The following is a 13,010-nucleotide window of genomic DNA, read 5'->3' as shown; positions in this document are numbered from 1 at the left end:
TTTCGAAACTCATTCGCGAAGTAATTTAATCCCGCACGACGTACGTATATTCTCGTGTACGTTCGATTTAGACCGCGCCGAGGAATACGATCAGGAAATAGCTTTCCCGCGATTGAAATCTGCATACATCATCCGACAACAGACTGCCAATCTTGCCCGACCGATGATCGGTTGTTACCTGCGCTCAAATATTTTACTACTCTGGCTGTTTTCCAAACCATCTTGCGGCAAGGTCTTTGAACTCGTATGCTGTTCTTCGAATTGACAGACGTTTCGGTAATAGTTTTATCTGGCTTCGAAAGTGAGTTCGCGATACTGTGACAAATAATGATATTTCTTTATTGAAAAACGAAAGAAAGAGGAGAAAATTGCACAAATATAAATATGGATAGATGGATCAAAATTAATTGAATTAATTAAATTAATAATAGTAAAATATTGTTATTTAAAGATGTGGAAAAAGAGCTAAAATACAAAGAAGTTAAATAGAGCATTTTTTATATTCTATATTTTTATGATTTTCTCATCGCGTAATCATTTGTGATTGGGATGATATCGATCTTCTCTTTTGTTCTGTTTTCCGACTCTCTCGGTAAAATTACACACGTAGTTCTAGAAACGTAGACAGTGCGAAGAGTTCAGGAATAATTCTTGCGAGAGACGCGGATGGCGCGTTATTATTAAATGAATCCAAGTTTTGCGGAACAGAAGGAGACGCGGAAAGTTGTCGCATATTAAACGGAGGTATCCTTCGGGGTTGTCACGCGGCATGTCAGACCACGGCTGTCGATCGCCGGGAACAAGGAGGAAAATGAAGGATCCTCCCCTTCATCCTCGAGCACGGCTAGCTTTTCAATGGTCGATATTCGGCCGTTGGCGGATCTGATCGGGAAATAGCTTTTCCGGCTGATGAAGCCCGCGGTATGAACAATAAGCTGCCAATCTCCTATGGCTCTGACGACGATCGACGAGGGGAAACGCGTACGTACTACCTACGTGTACGTTTGCGTCGGGACGCTTGCAATGATGAGGACGCTAAACGGTTGCCAAATGGCCACGTTGGAAAAATATGAAAATGGTTGTCGTCGACAACTATGACGCTTTCACTATTTCGCACAGAGAGATTATTATATATTATACTGTGAAGTATACGTTTTCTTACTTACCATTATCGCTATTTAGAGAAATCGAAATCACTCGATTTATTGAAATGCAGATCTCTCTATAGCCGCTGTGTTTGAATAAATAAGCAAAATAAATTTCTTATTCAATCTTTATTTCTCTCGCGTTTTGAGTTATTTAAAATTATTCAGGATTTTTTCCGCAGCTTTAAACAAATGGAATTCATACCATTCGAGCTTCTCTAAGCACCAACGAATGAAACGCTTTTCCTCCGTCATTGAGGGCGAGGAAAAAGATATAAAAAAAGCGGACTTTTGAGAATTCAGCTGTATATCACGTACACGTTTAATATACGTTATTCGTCGTTAATATACGCAGCAGTCAGTTAATTATTGAAATTATGACGTGTACGCAATTGCGGACAAAACTAAAACTTTTTGATTAAACTTTTGATTAAAATTTATTTAAATTTTAAATTATAGGCTACAAAGTTAATCTAATCGATTATTAATATTAGTATTTTGCGTGTCTTCGTCTAATGCTCAATAATTTTTAATAATATTTAATTTAATTTATATAAATTTTTTATTACACATAATTGTTTGTTATTTTTATCTTTACAATAAACAAAGTTTTGCTATTTTATTTATGCATAGCGTACAATGGTAACATATATAAAAAAATTTTAATTAAAATGCTAAATTATAAATTATGATATATTGCAGAACTGTGCTCTCTATATTTATTGTCACGATAAATTTCTCTGTGCGAAGTATATTTTACATATTGCAATTCTTATAAAATTCGCGAAATAACGGCTATTTCGTGCGCTTTTATGCGAGCGCAATCATCGTCGATGAGAGAAAGAGCAATAGAAACCGTCAAGTGCTCGTTCATCAAATTCTCTTGGCAGCGGTCCACTCCGCCCGATGGAATTGGCGTCGCTTTATCGCGCAATCATGTCGTGATTTTGCGCTAAAACACCGACGGTAGATATTTAATACGCTTTCGGGTCCTTAGAGGATTAACACTTTGGCGCAGCAATCGTATACTTGTATCTCCTCGAAAAGTGTGGCATCCGAATATTTCAGGATCTTACTTTTGACACAGTTTATATTATTCTTACGTGAACGATGAATCGGACTTCGCGAATTGAATCGAAAATCATTATACATGCAACTGCAAGGAAATTACAGCATCCGCGTACGACTATGACATGACAGTCGAAGTGTTAGAAATATCGAGTCTTTCTAGTGACCTACCTTTCGCGAGAATTCTTTTCAACTTAAAAACTGTGTCGAGTTACATCGAATGCTATTCTCTTTCACGATCGATCTGCGTGTTATCTATCGTTTACGATAGTGGGATAATGGGCGGATTCTCGGCGGGATACGCGAACCGCTCTCATCCAGGACACAATGAAGGTGTCGAAGTTACCCTGGGGATCGGAAATTTCAGGGCAGAGAAACACACGATCGCGCTATAAATTATGGCCAGGTAGGCGGTCTCCGTGCTGACGAGAAATCGATTCTGTCGTCATTTCTGAAGTGCGTTTGTTTAAGAACGGTAATAAGCAGAAAGCCGTCTTCGCCAATCATCATTTCTTTATTTTTATGACTTTTATACGTTTTCTCGTTTATTATGATTTACAGTGATTCTCGGAGATAAACGAAGCGAGAAACAGAGAGAGAGAGAGAGAGGGAGATGTATCGTAAAATATAATTAACGGATTATCCGAATTTATTTAAGAGATTAATCGTATAATTTTGCCGTGCGAGTAAAAGGTGGAAATTTTTGTTAAAACGGCGAGATTGGATTTAATAAAATCGACACGAGATAGTTTATACGATGAAAAGAGGGAAGCGAAAAAGTTCACTAACAATTACGCGAGCGCATTAAAATTAAAAGATTGAAAAATTACAAAAGCTTGAACATTCCTAGTATTAAAATTTCACAAATGAAAATGCGATTTGTGAAATATGAGCATTTTTTTTTAAATTCCAGAATTTACTGATTAAATAAACGACATATTAAAGCGACATATGAAGGAAAGTAGATTCAGAGGAAAAGTGGATCGAGTCCATTTTTGTTAATTGTTCGAAAATTAGTTCTAAAGTTAAAGTTGTTCTAATTAAATTTATATGCGTTAATTCGATTAATCTCTTAAGTGAGTTTAAATTAGTTCTAAAGTTAAAGTGTGCAACATGTACACTGTTTTTCATAAGTGCTATAATTTCTTTTAATTTTAACTTAAACATTTGCACTCACTGTTAAATTATTCAGTGAAAACTGTTCAGTTTTAATTTATATACGGATTAAAAAAACGACTTGGTCCACTTTTCCTCTGAACCCCTCACATGCCGATTGTCAGCGGTGCAAGCTGGGGAAAACGATTCGCTTTACCATGCTTCGCGATGTTTCAGTTAACTAGCAGCGTTCAGTGGCGGCGGACGCGTGGAGTAACACGTATCGAGGGTGACTATTCTCGCACACGAATATGCAATTACAGATATTCGTCACAGCTTTCGCGTAAAGAGATTTTTGCGAGCACAATTACTCACGCGCCGCGTTATCGATAAACCATTCGGCGATTTTCTGCCCTCAAAACAATCCTTCCAAAAAAAATTTTTGCGCCATCCATAAATGCATTAATCCTGCACGGCAGATCAACACGCGGCACGTTCGTCGCGTGCTAATGAATGGCATTCGTCCAATTATTGGAAGCGAGAAATATTCATCCACATTTAACTCTTCGTCACATTTGCCATGTGGGCGAAATGAAATGCGTGTTCTGTGAAGTTTATCATAAAGTTTATTAAGTTTCGGAATTTATTAATATATGAAGTGCATAGAAATATGGCGCGCTAATAAATCTTGAGAAGTTTAACGTTAAACTGTAAATTATATTTTATCTAAAAAAAAAACATTTTTTGTAATTAAAATTGTAATTAAATTTTATAAATTAAATTAGATATATAAAATTATTGTTAATATCAGTCATGTTCAAATTTGAAGATTTTGACAAATTTATTTACATGTAACAAATTGAATTTTTAATTATATATTTAAATATTACAAAAATATTTAAATAACATATTTCAATATTACATATAATTTTAAATATATGATTTTTCGTCTTATAATTATAATAATTATTTATTCAACCATGTTAAAATGCAATTAACAATAATTACTGAAGATAAAATTATATAGAATAAACTTTATTTTTGAAACAGAAATTGTCGATTTTGTATTTTTTGCTGTATTATTGAATAATTAAAATAATTTAACAGCAATATATTACAGAAAATTAATAAAACTATTTTAATAATAAACTTATTAGTAATAAAGCTTAATCGCGCTTCAGTGAAGTTTCTATTTCAGAAAGTTATATTTAAAGCAATATTTCTTCTTTAATACGCTTCCAAGAATAATCATAGACAATCGCGTCGTAGAATTTGCTACGTGGATGAATGTGAAAGCACGATTTACGATGGTGGAAAGGGTGGCAATCAAGTCGTATGTCAATCATGGCCGTTTCACGAGTATTCTTAACCCCAACACTTGATTTCGAAGAGGACTGCTCTTCAGAATGTCGAACACGTCCTCTTCGCTGTCGAAACAAGCACACGTGCTTCCGAAAACGCACAGACACGCAGAGAATTAAACACAACCGCGTGGATCGATAGGAACGTGTTGTGTAGAAGTCGATCGAAAAAGTGAGAAGTCGATGCTCTGTTACTTTGCTCTTATCGCGTCCGTCTTTTCTCCCTAGAAATCCTCTCTGTTTTCTTCTATTGACTCACCTTCCGACGGCTACCCTCTCATCGGAGTTAACAATTCACCCTCGATTTGCGTCACCTTCAGAATCGCTCGATTTTTTGTCACAAGGAGAAACAAAAGGTTAGAGAAAAAAATTGAAATTCGTGAAAGCAAGGCATGTGCAGTGAATTTAAATTGGTACAATAATTACAAAAAAAAAGGAACAATATATATATATATAAAAGAATAGAATGCTCGATTGATCGAGAGATGGAATGACTCCTATTAATATAAAATTCATTTTTCAAATCGGAGCTTATGATATTACGACATATCAGCAAAAAAATTTAATTATTATATGTCATATATAAAATTTTAGTTTTTCTTTCAACTTAATTAAAATATTTATGAAATACGAGGGTGAATTAAAAAGTAAAGGGATATTTTTAATTGACTTGAGAAAAAAAATTAAAACATCTCTTTACATTTTACTTTCCTTCGTATATATCTCTGTGAAATTATATATAGACTCTCTCTTTTTATTGATTACTCTTTTAAATAGAAATTTTCTCTCACTGTTGCATCGAATCTCAGTCTTAAATTTATCAAGTGGCTCGTCCTCTTATCGATATATTATGGTATGCGAAAATTGGATTTTGCTTCCGCATCCCACTGCAGCTCCGCTTCTTTTTAGAATGCCAAAACTTTTTTTTTAATTAGAAGCCGATTTCCGCCGAGAAAGTTTACGAAGAGTTTGTCTTAGAATTGACTTCGGCATCATGTTATCATCTCATCCCTGCGCGTTTGCGTTTTCGTTATAATTATAATTAAAGTAACTTTAATGGACGATTGCTTTAAATGCGATTCGATTTAAGTGTCTAGTTTTACCACTTTTCCAATTTGCATGCAATCAAGCGAATTCACTAGTTTCTGCTCAAAACTTCGAGTCACTCGCAGCAAGACACTGCCGAGCTATAGCCTCGAAGGATATCTAAGGCGATATAAAGGAGGCAGTAAATTAAATTAAAGCGATGTCCTTCAACTACTCCGAAAGATTTGGGAGAGTAAACTCTTTTTTTCTTTTAACTCATTGTCAGCGTAATAGTTACGGCTCACTATATTAACTTTTTTTATTTCCCAGTGGAACCTTTGTTCAACTCTTTGAATTCTCAGGTTTGCGCATTATCGCATTTTATACAAATCGCCAACAATCCTATAGAAACTTCATTCCGTCAAATAAAAGAAATTCCATTAGTCTCAAATGACAATTAAATTCAGTATCACAATACACGTTGGAAACCTCAAGATTTATTCCTTAAATTGATTGTGCTATTTATGCTATAAGGATTGAAGAATTACATTTATGTATAACTGTTTTAATGAGGAATATACCTACTTATTTTAATTTATTAGAAAATTCACATATAATGGAAGGTAAAATTAAAATATAAAAGAACCTAATTTACATTATACATTTATCATAATTCTGTAATGTATTTTGATCCCTTTTACGATTTTATCATTATGCCACAATGCACCCGATTTACGCAATGATGTGTAACAAACAATAACGAGAAATAAGATCTGAAAATTCGATGAGCAATATACTGTTAATTAAATGCGTCGTTTATGGAGCCGATAAATGACCGTTGAATTACGTTAATCGTTTGTGTAATATGCACATTGATGGCGACCGTTTGATGATTAAATGTCGACGCGACGCGTGTGTGCCACGAGCGAGCGGCTGGCGGCCCGTGGGAATTCTGCGATGTTAACGAGCGCGTGGCATGACGTTATGCTTTCATGATACACAATGCAACGCGCGTGTCGGCCGGTCAAGATTGCGTTACACGTGTGCCGAAGATTGATCGTCACCCGGCACGGAGTGACGCAATTATCGCGTAAAGCTTCGTTTCGCGCTTCCGAAATTTATCTCCATCTCGCGATAATGCATCCGTTGCTTAAAGCGATTTCGCAATAACGACAATGATCGCAAGTTTGCAACTTACTTGTTTTAGTCGAATAGAAACTAACAAATTTACTTGATTGCAAACGTGGAATAATATTAAATGCACTTCTGCGCTTGAAAATTTATTCTAGTAGACAAATTTCATTCATGAAATACATACGAAAATTATATGTATGTAAAATGTATAATAGATTTATGCATATGTGACATTAATATTCGGGGAATATTTATCTTCTGCCGAAGCTGAAATCCAATTTTCCATCATGTCAAATGTCCAAGGTATAATGTAATACATTTTCAGCGCTGCCGAGCAGTCAAAATGTAATTATAGGATATATTTTAGATCTTTACTTTTACAATTCTGAAATATACGGTATCGTCTTCAAAGGACGGTTTCACCGTATGCTCAAAGAATTTTCCGCGCTATTATATTTTCCATAATCAAGTTTCGCTTTATTGTCGCCGAGTGAAAGGGCAGCCGGGTCGTTCGGTTTCAAGCCTAGGTCCGCGTGCACGTGCGTAAAATTTCGCGCAGGCTTACAGGGCAGGTTACAGGGCGCTGACGATTCAGATCAAAGGAATTGCAGGTGCAATTACCGCAGGATGCCTGCGAAGCGAAGCAGCGGAAAATCGCAACGCGACGTGCTTTGTCTCTCTCTCCTCTCGTCGAGTTCATTCGTCGAGCGTCGGTTGCAGGCAGCTGACGAAATAAACGAACCGATCTTGCAGGATACGGACGAGGAAGGATTTTCCTCTCTATTAATACTCGATGAGAGCGACACTTGTGAGAGCGAAGGAGATATTGGATCCTGCTACGGCTGAAGTTCAGTCAGGGTCGGGAGTGGGTGAGAAAACGAGTCAGGGCGCGGATTGTCGTGCGCTCTCTTCCGCACGGCGAGATCCGTAGAAATTCATCTCGCGTGCGTTTACGAGATACTGGATTCTCCATCAGCTCAAGTGGCTGTTGTCATTAATTAAGAGGATTATCAATGACAATTTATTACATATGCATATTGTGAAATGCTTGACGGTAATCTAATTATGCAATTTTACATGTAGACGTGGCGCTAATGCGCTCATATCTATAATTAACATAGTTATAATTATGTATTATAAGAACATGAATGGAATGTGAAACAGTATAAGCTGAATGCAGAGAGGTGAAAAAGCGAAATTAATTAAAATACATTGAAACATCGAGAAATGTTCCAATTATATATTTGAATTATTAATTAATCTGAAAACAAATAAATACGAGAAAAATAAGTTTCAACTATTTAAACATATTTTCAGACTCGAGATCTTAATAATCTAAATGATAAATCACTTACCTTTGTTCTTTCGATGCTCCCTGGATCCTTTCCTCTTTCTCGCAGTGATTCACCGATGGTTGCTCCTTTACTGGCATTCACTTGCAAAAATGCATTTGCGAAAATATAATCGATAAGTACGATAACACTGAGCTACGATTTGTTTTAGGCAGCCTAAGTAGGTTAAATTGCGCACAGCTAAATTTTACGCGTTTGTTATGTAAATTAATTGCGGTGTTTTTGTACACGGATATCGAGCGAGATATCCTTGTTTATTGAGCGTCCTTATGTGAGCTCAAAGAAACCAAAACAAACCGCGCACCGCAAAGCCAGCATCGCTATATTCGATGGTAAAATATTCAACATATTTTGAAATAATGTAGGAGCATCGAAAGCTATCCACTCGGGTACCGCCATTACTTTTCAAAAGTATTGGAATACTTTTGAAAAGTAGTTGGGATATGCGAATGGGATAGCTTTTGATGCTCCCAACTGTACATAGATATATTCTGTGTTTTGCGTTTTATATTTTAGTTTTGATGAACAAGTTATTATTATATCTTTTGTATCTTGGTTTTGTAGATTAATTACGTCGTCTAAGATAAGAATTAATTTTTATACTTTAAAATGTTTAAAGTGTTTTACTGTTCGTATTGTAACATAAGTGAACAAATGTAAAAGATAAAATTAAAAACAAACATTCGCAGAATAAAATATCTGAAAACATGTAGCTGTTTTTTTGCCGTTCGCGCAATGAACTTCGATGGAATACATCTCTCGTAAAACCAGATGTTCATCGCGCTGATAGCCATGCAAACTGGCGATTGTGTTTTTGGGTATTTTATTCCGCTGATGTTGTCTTTCATTTTAACTGTTTATTCACTTATGTTATAACATACATAGTAAAATGCTCTAAGTGCTTTAAAATCTTAAATTAGAGGGCCAAAATTAAGCTAATGAAATCTGTAGAACAAACATGTAACAAAGATACAAATAGTGTCTTTAAATATTTAACTAAATGTCGAAATTGTCGAATTGTCATTTGTCGAAATTGAATTTTTAAACGGAACGTAAAACGGGAGGCAATTATCTGGTTGAATATTTTAAACGTTACGGGGCAAATGTGTTGGCCTTGGTTCGCGGTGCGCGCGTCTTGTTTTCGTTTTTATGGTCATACGTCACGCGTGTTGTTGTCTACGCGCTTTCGCCTGCCTATCATTCGGAGCGCTCAATAAACAAGACACGACGGAGATCGCTCTTCCGTGTCAAACATAAGGTTTGTTCGCGTCGCATGCCCGAATATGTTTCAGTACGCTCCGATGCTCTATAGTATTAAGTTATGTGTACTATAAATTGGAGTGTATTGGAGTGTATTGGAGCGTATTGGAGCATGTTAAGACAAGCGACGCGAACAAACCTATAGAAAATTGTTTACATATACAATAGTCGCGACGGTCAAAGTTTAGCTGTGCGCTTCCCGCATCCAGTTTCCGATTTCCTTCCTTCGTTATTTTCCTCTACTGACGCCGCTTCGAACAGATCGTAACTCCATGTTATAATACTTATTGCTTATATTTTGGCGAATATCATGAAAGAGCAGCCGTCGATAGACCACTGCAAAGAAGAGGAAATCCGGAGAACATCGGGCATCAACGGAACAAAGATAAGGTAAGTGATTTATCCTTTATTTGTATTTGTTTTTATTTTTACATATTTGTGATGTGTGTAATCTGCAACAATTCGTATTGTTTATCAAGATTTTGTATAATTATCTCTTATCATAATACTCTCCGTGATAGGTTCTTTATCGGAACTTTCCACTCAAATAGCACTTCGTACAAGTTTCGTCTTTTCGCGCAGCTGTGATATGAGCTGAACTTTGCCATTATGACCGGTCAGCTGGTCAACAACACGGCTCACTAGGTAGTGATTAAAATCAGAGTTAATCGAGCGAAATTAATTCATCATCCAATCGTCAACTCGCGAGGGTGGATCGTAGATTGAGAATAATGTTAGCGACGTGTTATACGTAGGCGGATCAAATCATTCGGAACAATGTTTTGATAAAAACATCGATAGACTACAACCTTTGGCGATTCTGGCCAAACAATACAGATTCACTCAAAGTGACTTTTCGCAAATTAAGTTGCAAACAAGTAAAGAAACGATGAAATTGTATTGCTGATTTAATTTTATGTGCAAACATTACTTCAACAGAATTTTAATTTTTGGTTTGATTACAAAAATATTTTAGGAAATTTGAAGAGAATGACGAACAGTCTTTATCTAAATTAAATAAAAATTCTGTTTTCTCTGCCTTTTTTGTCTGCTTGTTTGTTCGTTCGTTTGAGTATTAAGTATAAAAATGACTGAGCTAATTTCTATGAAATGCAAAGCGTGTTTTATCATCGATCCGATTTGAAAGCAGCTTACATTTATTTGAAAAATTGAGATTTGATATATACACCAGTATTTTTTTTGCTGATAATAAGTTTACAGAATAAAATTTATTTCACGAAGAATTCTAGAAAATACAGTTTAGGATTCGTTTTCGTTATTTGCTGTATTCTTTCGCAACTTGCAGATTCTTTGATTAATAAAATTGTGTGATTATACTAGAGAGAATTTACAATTAATCAAAAAATCTACATTTTAATTTAGATTCTAAAAAGACCCTTCGTTCTTTTCAATAAAACCTAACAGGGTCGAAATTTTCCGCCTTAGTAGCGTTCTTATAAATTTGCTGTACCTTTTCATTCCTTCCACGACACCCCCGAATGGATTTCCCTGCCATCGTTCACTCTGTTCCTTCTTCCCGTTCTTCTACCTCAACGTGAGGGGCGATCTTGGGGTGAAACTAATTTTACGAGAAGTCGGCCGATCGCTTCGACTCTTTATTAGATTTCCTATGTCGTTCCGGGGCGGGAAGGGGGGGGGGCTGCCGAACAGAAAGGAATCGACGAACGGGAAAAATGTTCAAGAATGATTGCAAATGTTTTGGAATTTATTGCTAAACGTGACATCATCGTTCTTGTGCAAATGTGCAAAGATAGCGGTTTTGTTTTCAAAATTACCAATGCCGTTATAATTTTTTTTATAGAAAGAAAAATCTACTTTTTAAATAATAATTAACATAACAAGGATTTTAATACAATATTATCGTGATATGAAAAATATATGAGTTTATAGAGGAAAAATCTTCTAACAATATACGATATTTCTGAATTATCCTGGAGCTCATTTAAATAAAAATACAGATCTCTTCTTACATAAGCAAGATATCGGACAAAAGAATTTTTATATGCGCGGATGGGACCTTGTTATTTTGGTGGGAGAGCAAAAAGAACTTTGGAAAGAAAACGGGACAATTGGCGGTTCGACGAAGTCGCGTGAGGCAGCGACGGCGGTAATCGGAACAAATGGAAAAGAGCAACGGAAGAAATATTTGCGATTAGGGAAGGACGAAACTACGGGGAGTTGAAAAGGACAATAGACGGAATAAAAAGGAGATCCCTCACAAACTATCCGCGAGCGAACCAACGAGAGATTCTCAAGCAATATTTGTTGCATGTACGTACAAAGAGAAACAGACAGAGGGAAACTTGACGGAAATGAAGGGTGAAAGGGTTACGCGCATCGGTTGGGAGGGGGATGATGTGCAAGAGTAGGGCAGAGGTTGCCGGGTAACACAGTGAGGGTAGGATAAGAGTTCCCGGGGTGCCTAGCAACAGGTTGCTATCCTAAAATTTTGACCATTGGAGCGACACTGCGAACCTCGCCATAACGAGATATATATATATACACATATATGTACATATTCTTTTATACATATGTACGTACGTGACTTATATACTTTTTCAAACACGCTCGTATAAAATGTATCGATCTTTCAAACATCTACGTTTTATTTCTTATTATTTGCCACGAGGTTGGTTGTGTGAAAAGGGAAAAGAAAGGAAAGATCGGGATTATTTATGTGACCCTTTTGTAATTTTTGTAACAATAGTGATAGTAATAAATAGTAATTTACGCAAATAATTAGATGTAAAGATAATAACAATCTTATAATAATATTTTTTAATAAATATAATATAACATGAAATAAATAATAAAATAAATCGAATATCTTATGAGCTAAAAATTGCAATATCAATCTGAATAGAAAATAGTATGAAAAATTTATCACTCTTTAATTTGCAACTGCATTCTGATACATAAATTATTTTTAATACATAAATTGTTATTGATACAGTTATATTATTAATACGTACGTTATTCTCGAATATCGGGATCACGAAGCGACGATACAATAAACCTGTTCTCGGCTTTTATCGCATCGACTTTTATTCCATTACACATTTAACGGGGGATAAATGAATGAACGGCTGATGTGTAGATGAAGGCGATTCGATGAAGCGATATCGGATGAAATGAGTCCGGCGAGATGGACGCCGCGCGTTCGAGAATTAGCGTGAAAAATTTATAAATTGATTATCGAGCGTGAATGGCGATATCATAACGATGATGTGTTCGTTTGACGAGATCTCGCGTTGCGATGCGACGTGTTGCGTGGGCAAGCGCGCGCCTGTCGATTGTAGCGCGTAATGGATTGTAATTCTGTTTTGTTCATTCGATAGACGGACCGGATAATAATTCGTTCTCGCAAATAACTGCGCGAGAATCGACGCGTTAACGCATGAGAATTGCCGGTGGCGCGAAATACCTACCTACACCGTGCTGCATCACGGTTCAATCCGCGAGAAATCGAAATCGACGGAAAATCACGTTCCAATCGCTTCGGTGCATTTTATACAGTGAGCGTTGCAGACCTGTAAAATGTAAAATAC

General features: G+C 36.1%; 1 protein-coding gene across 5 annotated transcripts in view; it reads left to right on the top strand.

The window, feature by feature from the left end:
• The window catches only part of cac (cacophony), a 160,306-nt gene that overhangs the window by 34,424 nt on the left and 112,872 nt on the right, over positions 1–13,010 (top strand). For 2 of the 5 annotated variants that reach the window (XM_067359964.1, XM_012373114.2), the window contains exon 1: positions 9,436–9,831. The exons of 1 other annotated variant lie outside the window; for it this stretch is intronic. In XM_067359964.1, the coding sequence (XP_067216065.1) occupies positions 9,752–9,831 (80 nt within the window). In that variant the 5' untranslated portion in view covers positions 9,436–9,751. Of the gene's footprint in view, positions 1–9,431; positions 9,832–13,010 lie in introns of those variants that run through there. 2 more of the 5 variants (XM_067359962.1, XM_012373110.2) reach the window with 2 other exon arrangements.

This window comes from Linepithema humile, chromosome 7 (genome assembly GCF_040581485.1).
Source record: "Linepithema humile isolate Giens D197 chromosome 7, Lhum_UNIL_v1.0, whole genome shotgun sequence".
NCBI lineage: Eukaryota > Metazoa > Arthropoda > Insecta > Hymenoptera > Formicidae > Linepithema > Linepithema humile.
The sequence above is the reverse complement of the archived record's forward strand: the minus strand, read 5'-3'. Positions and strand labels throughout refer to the sequence as shown.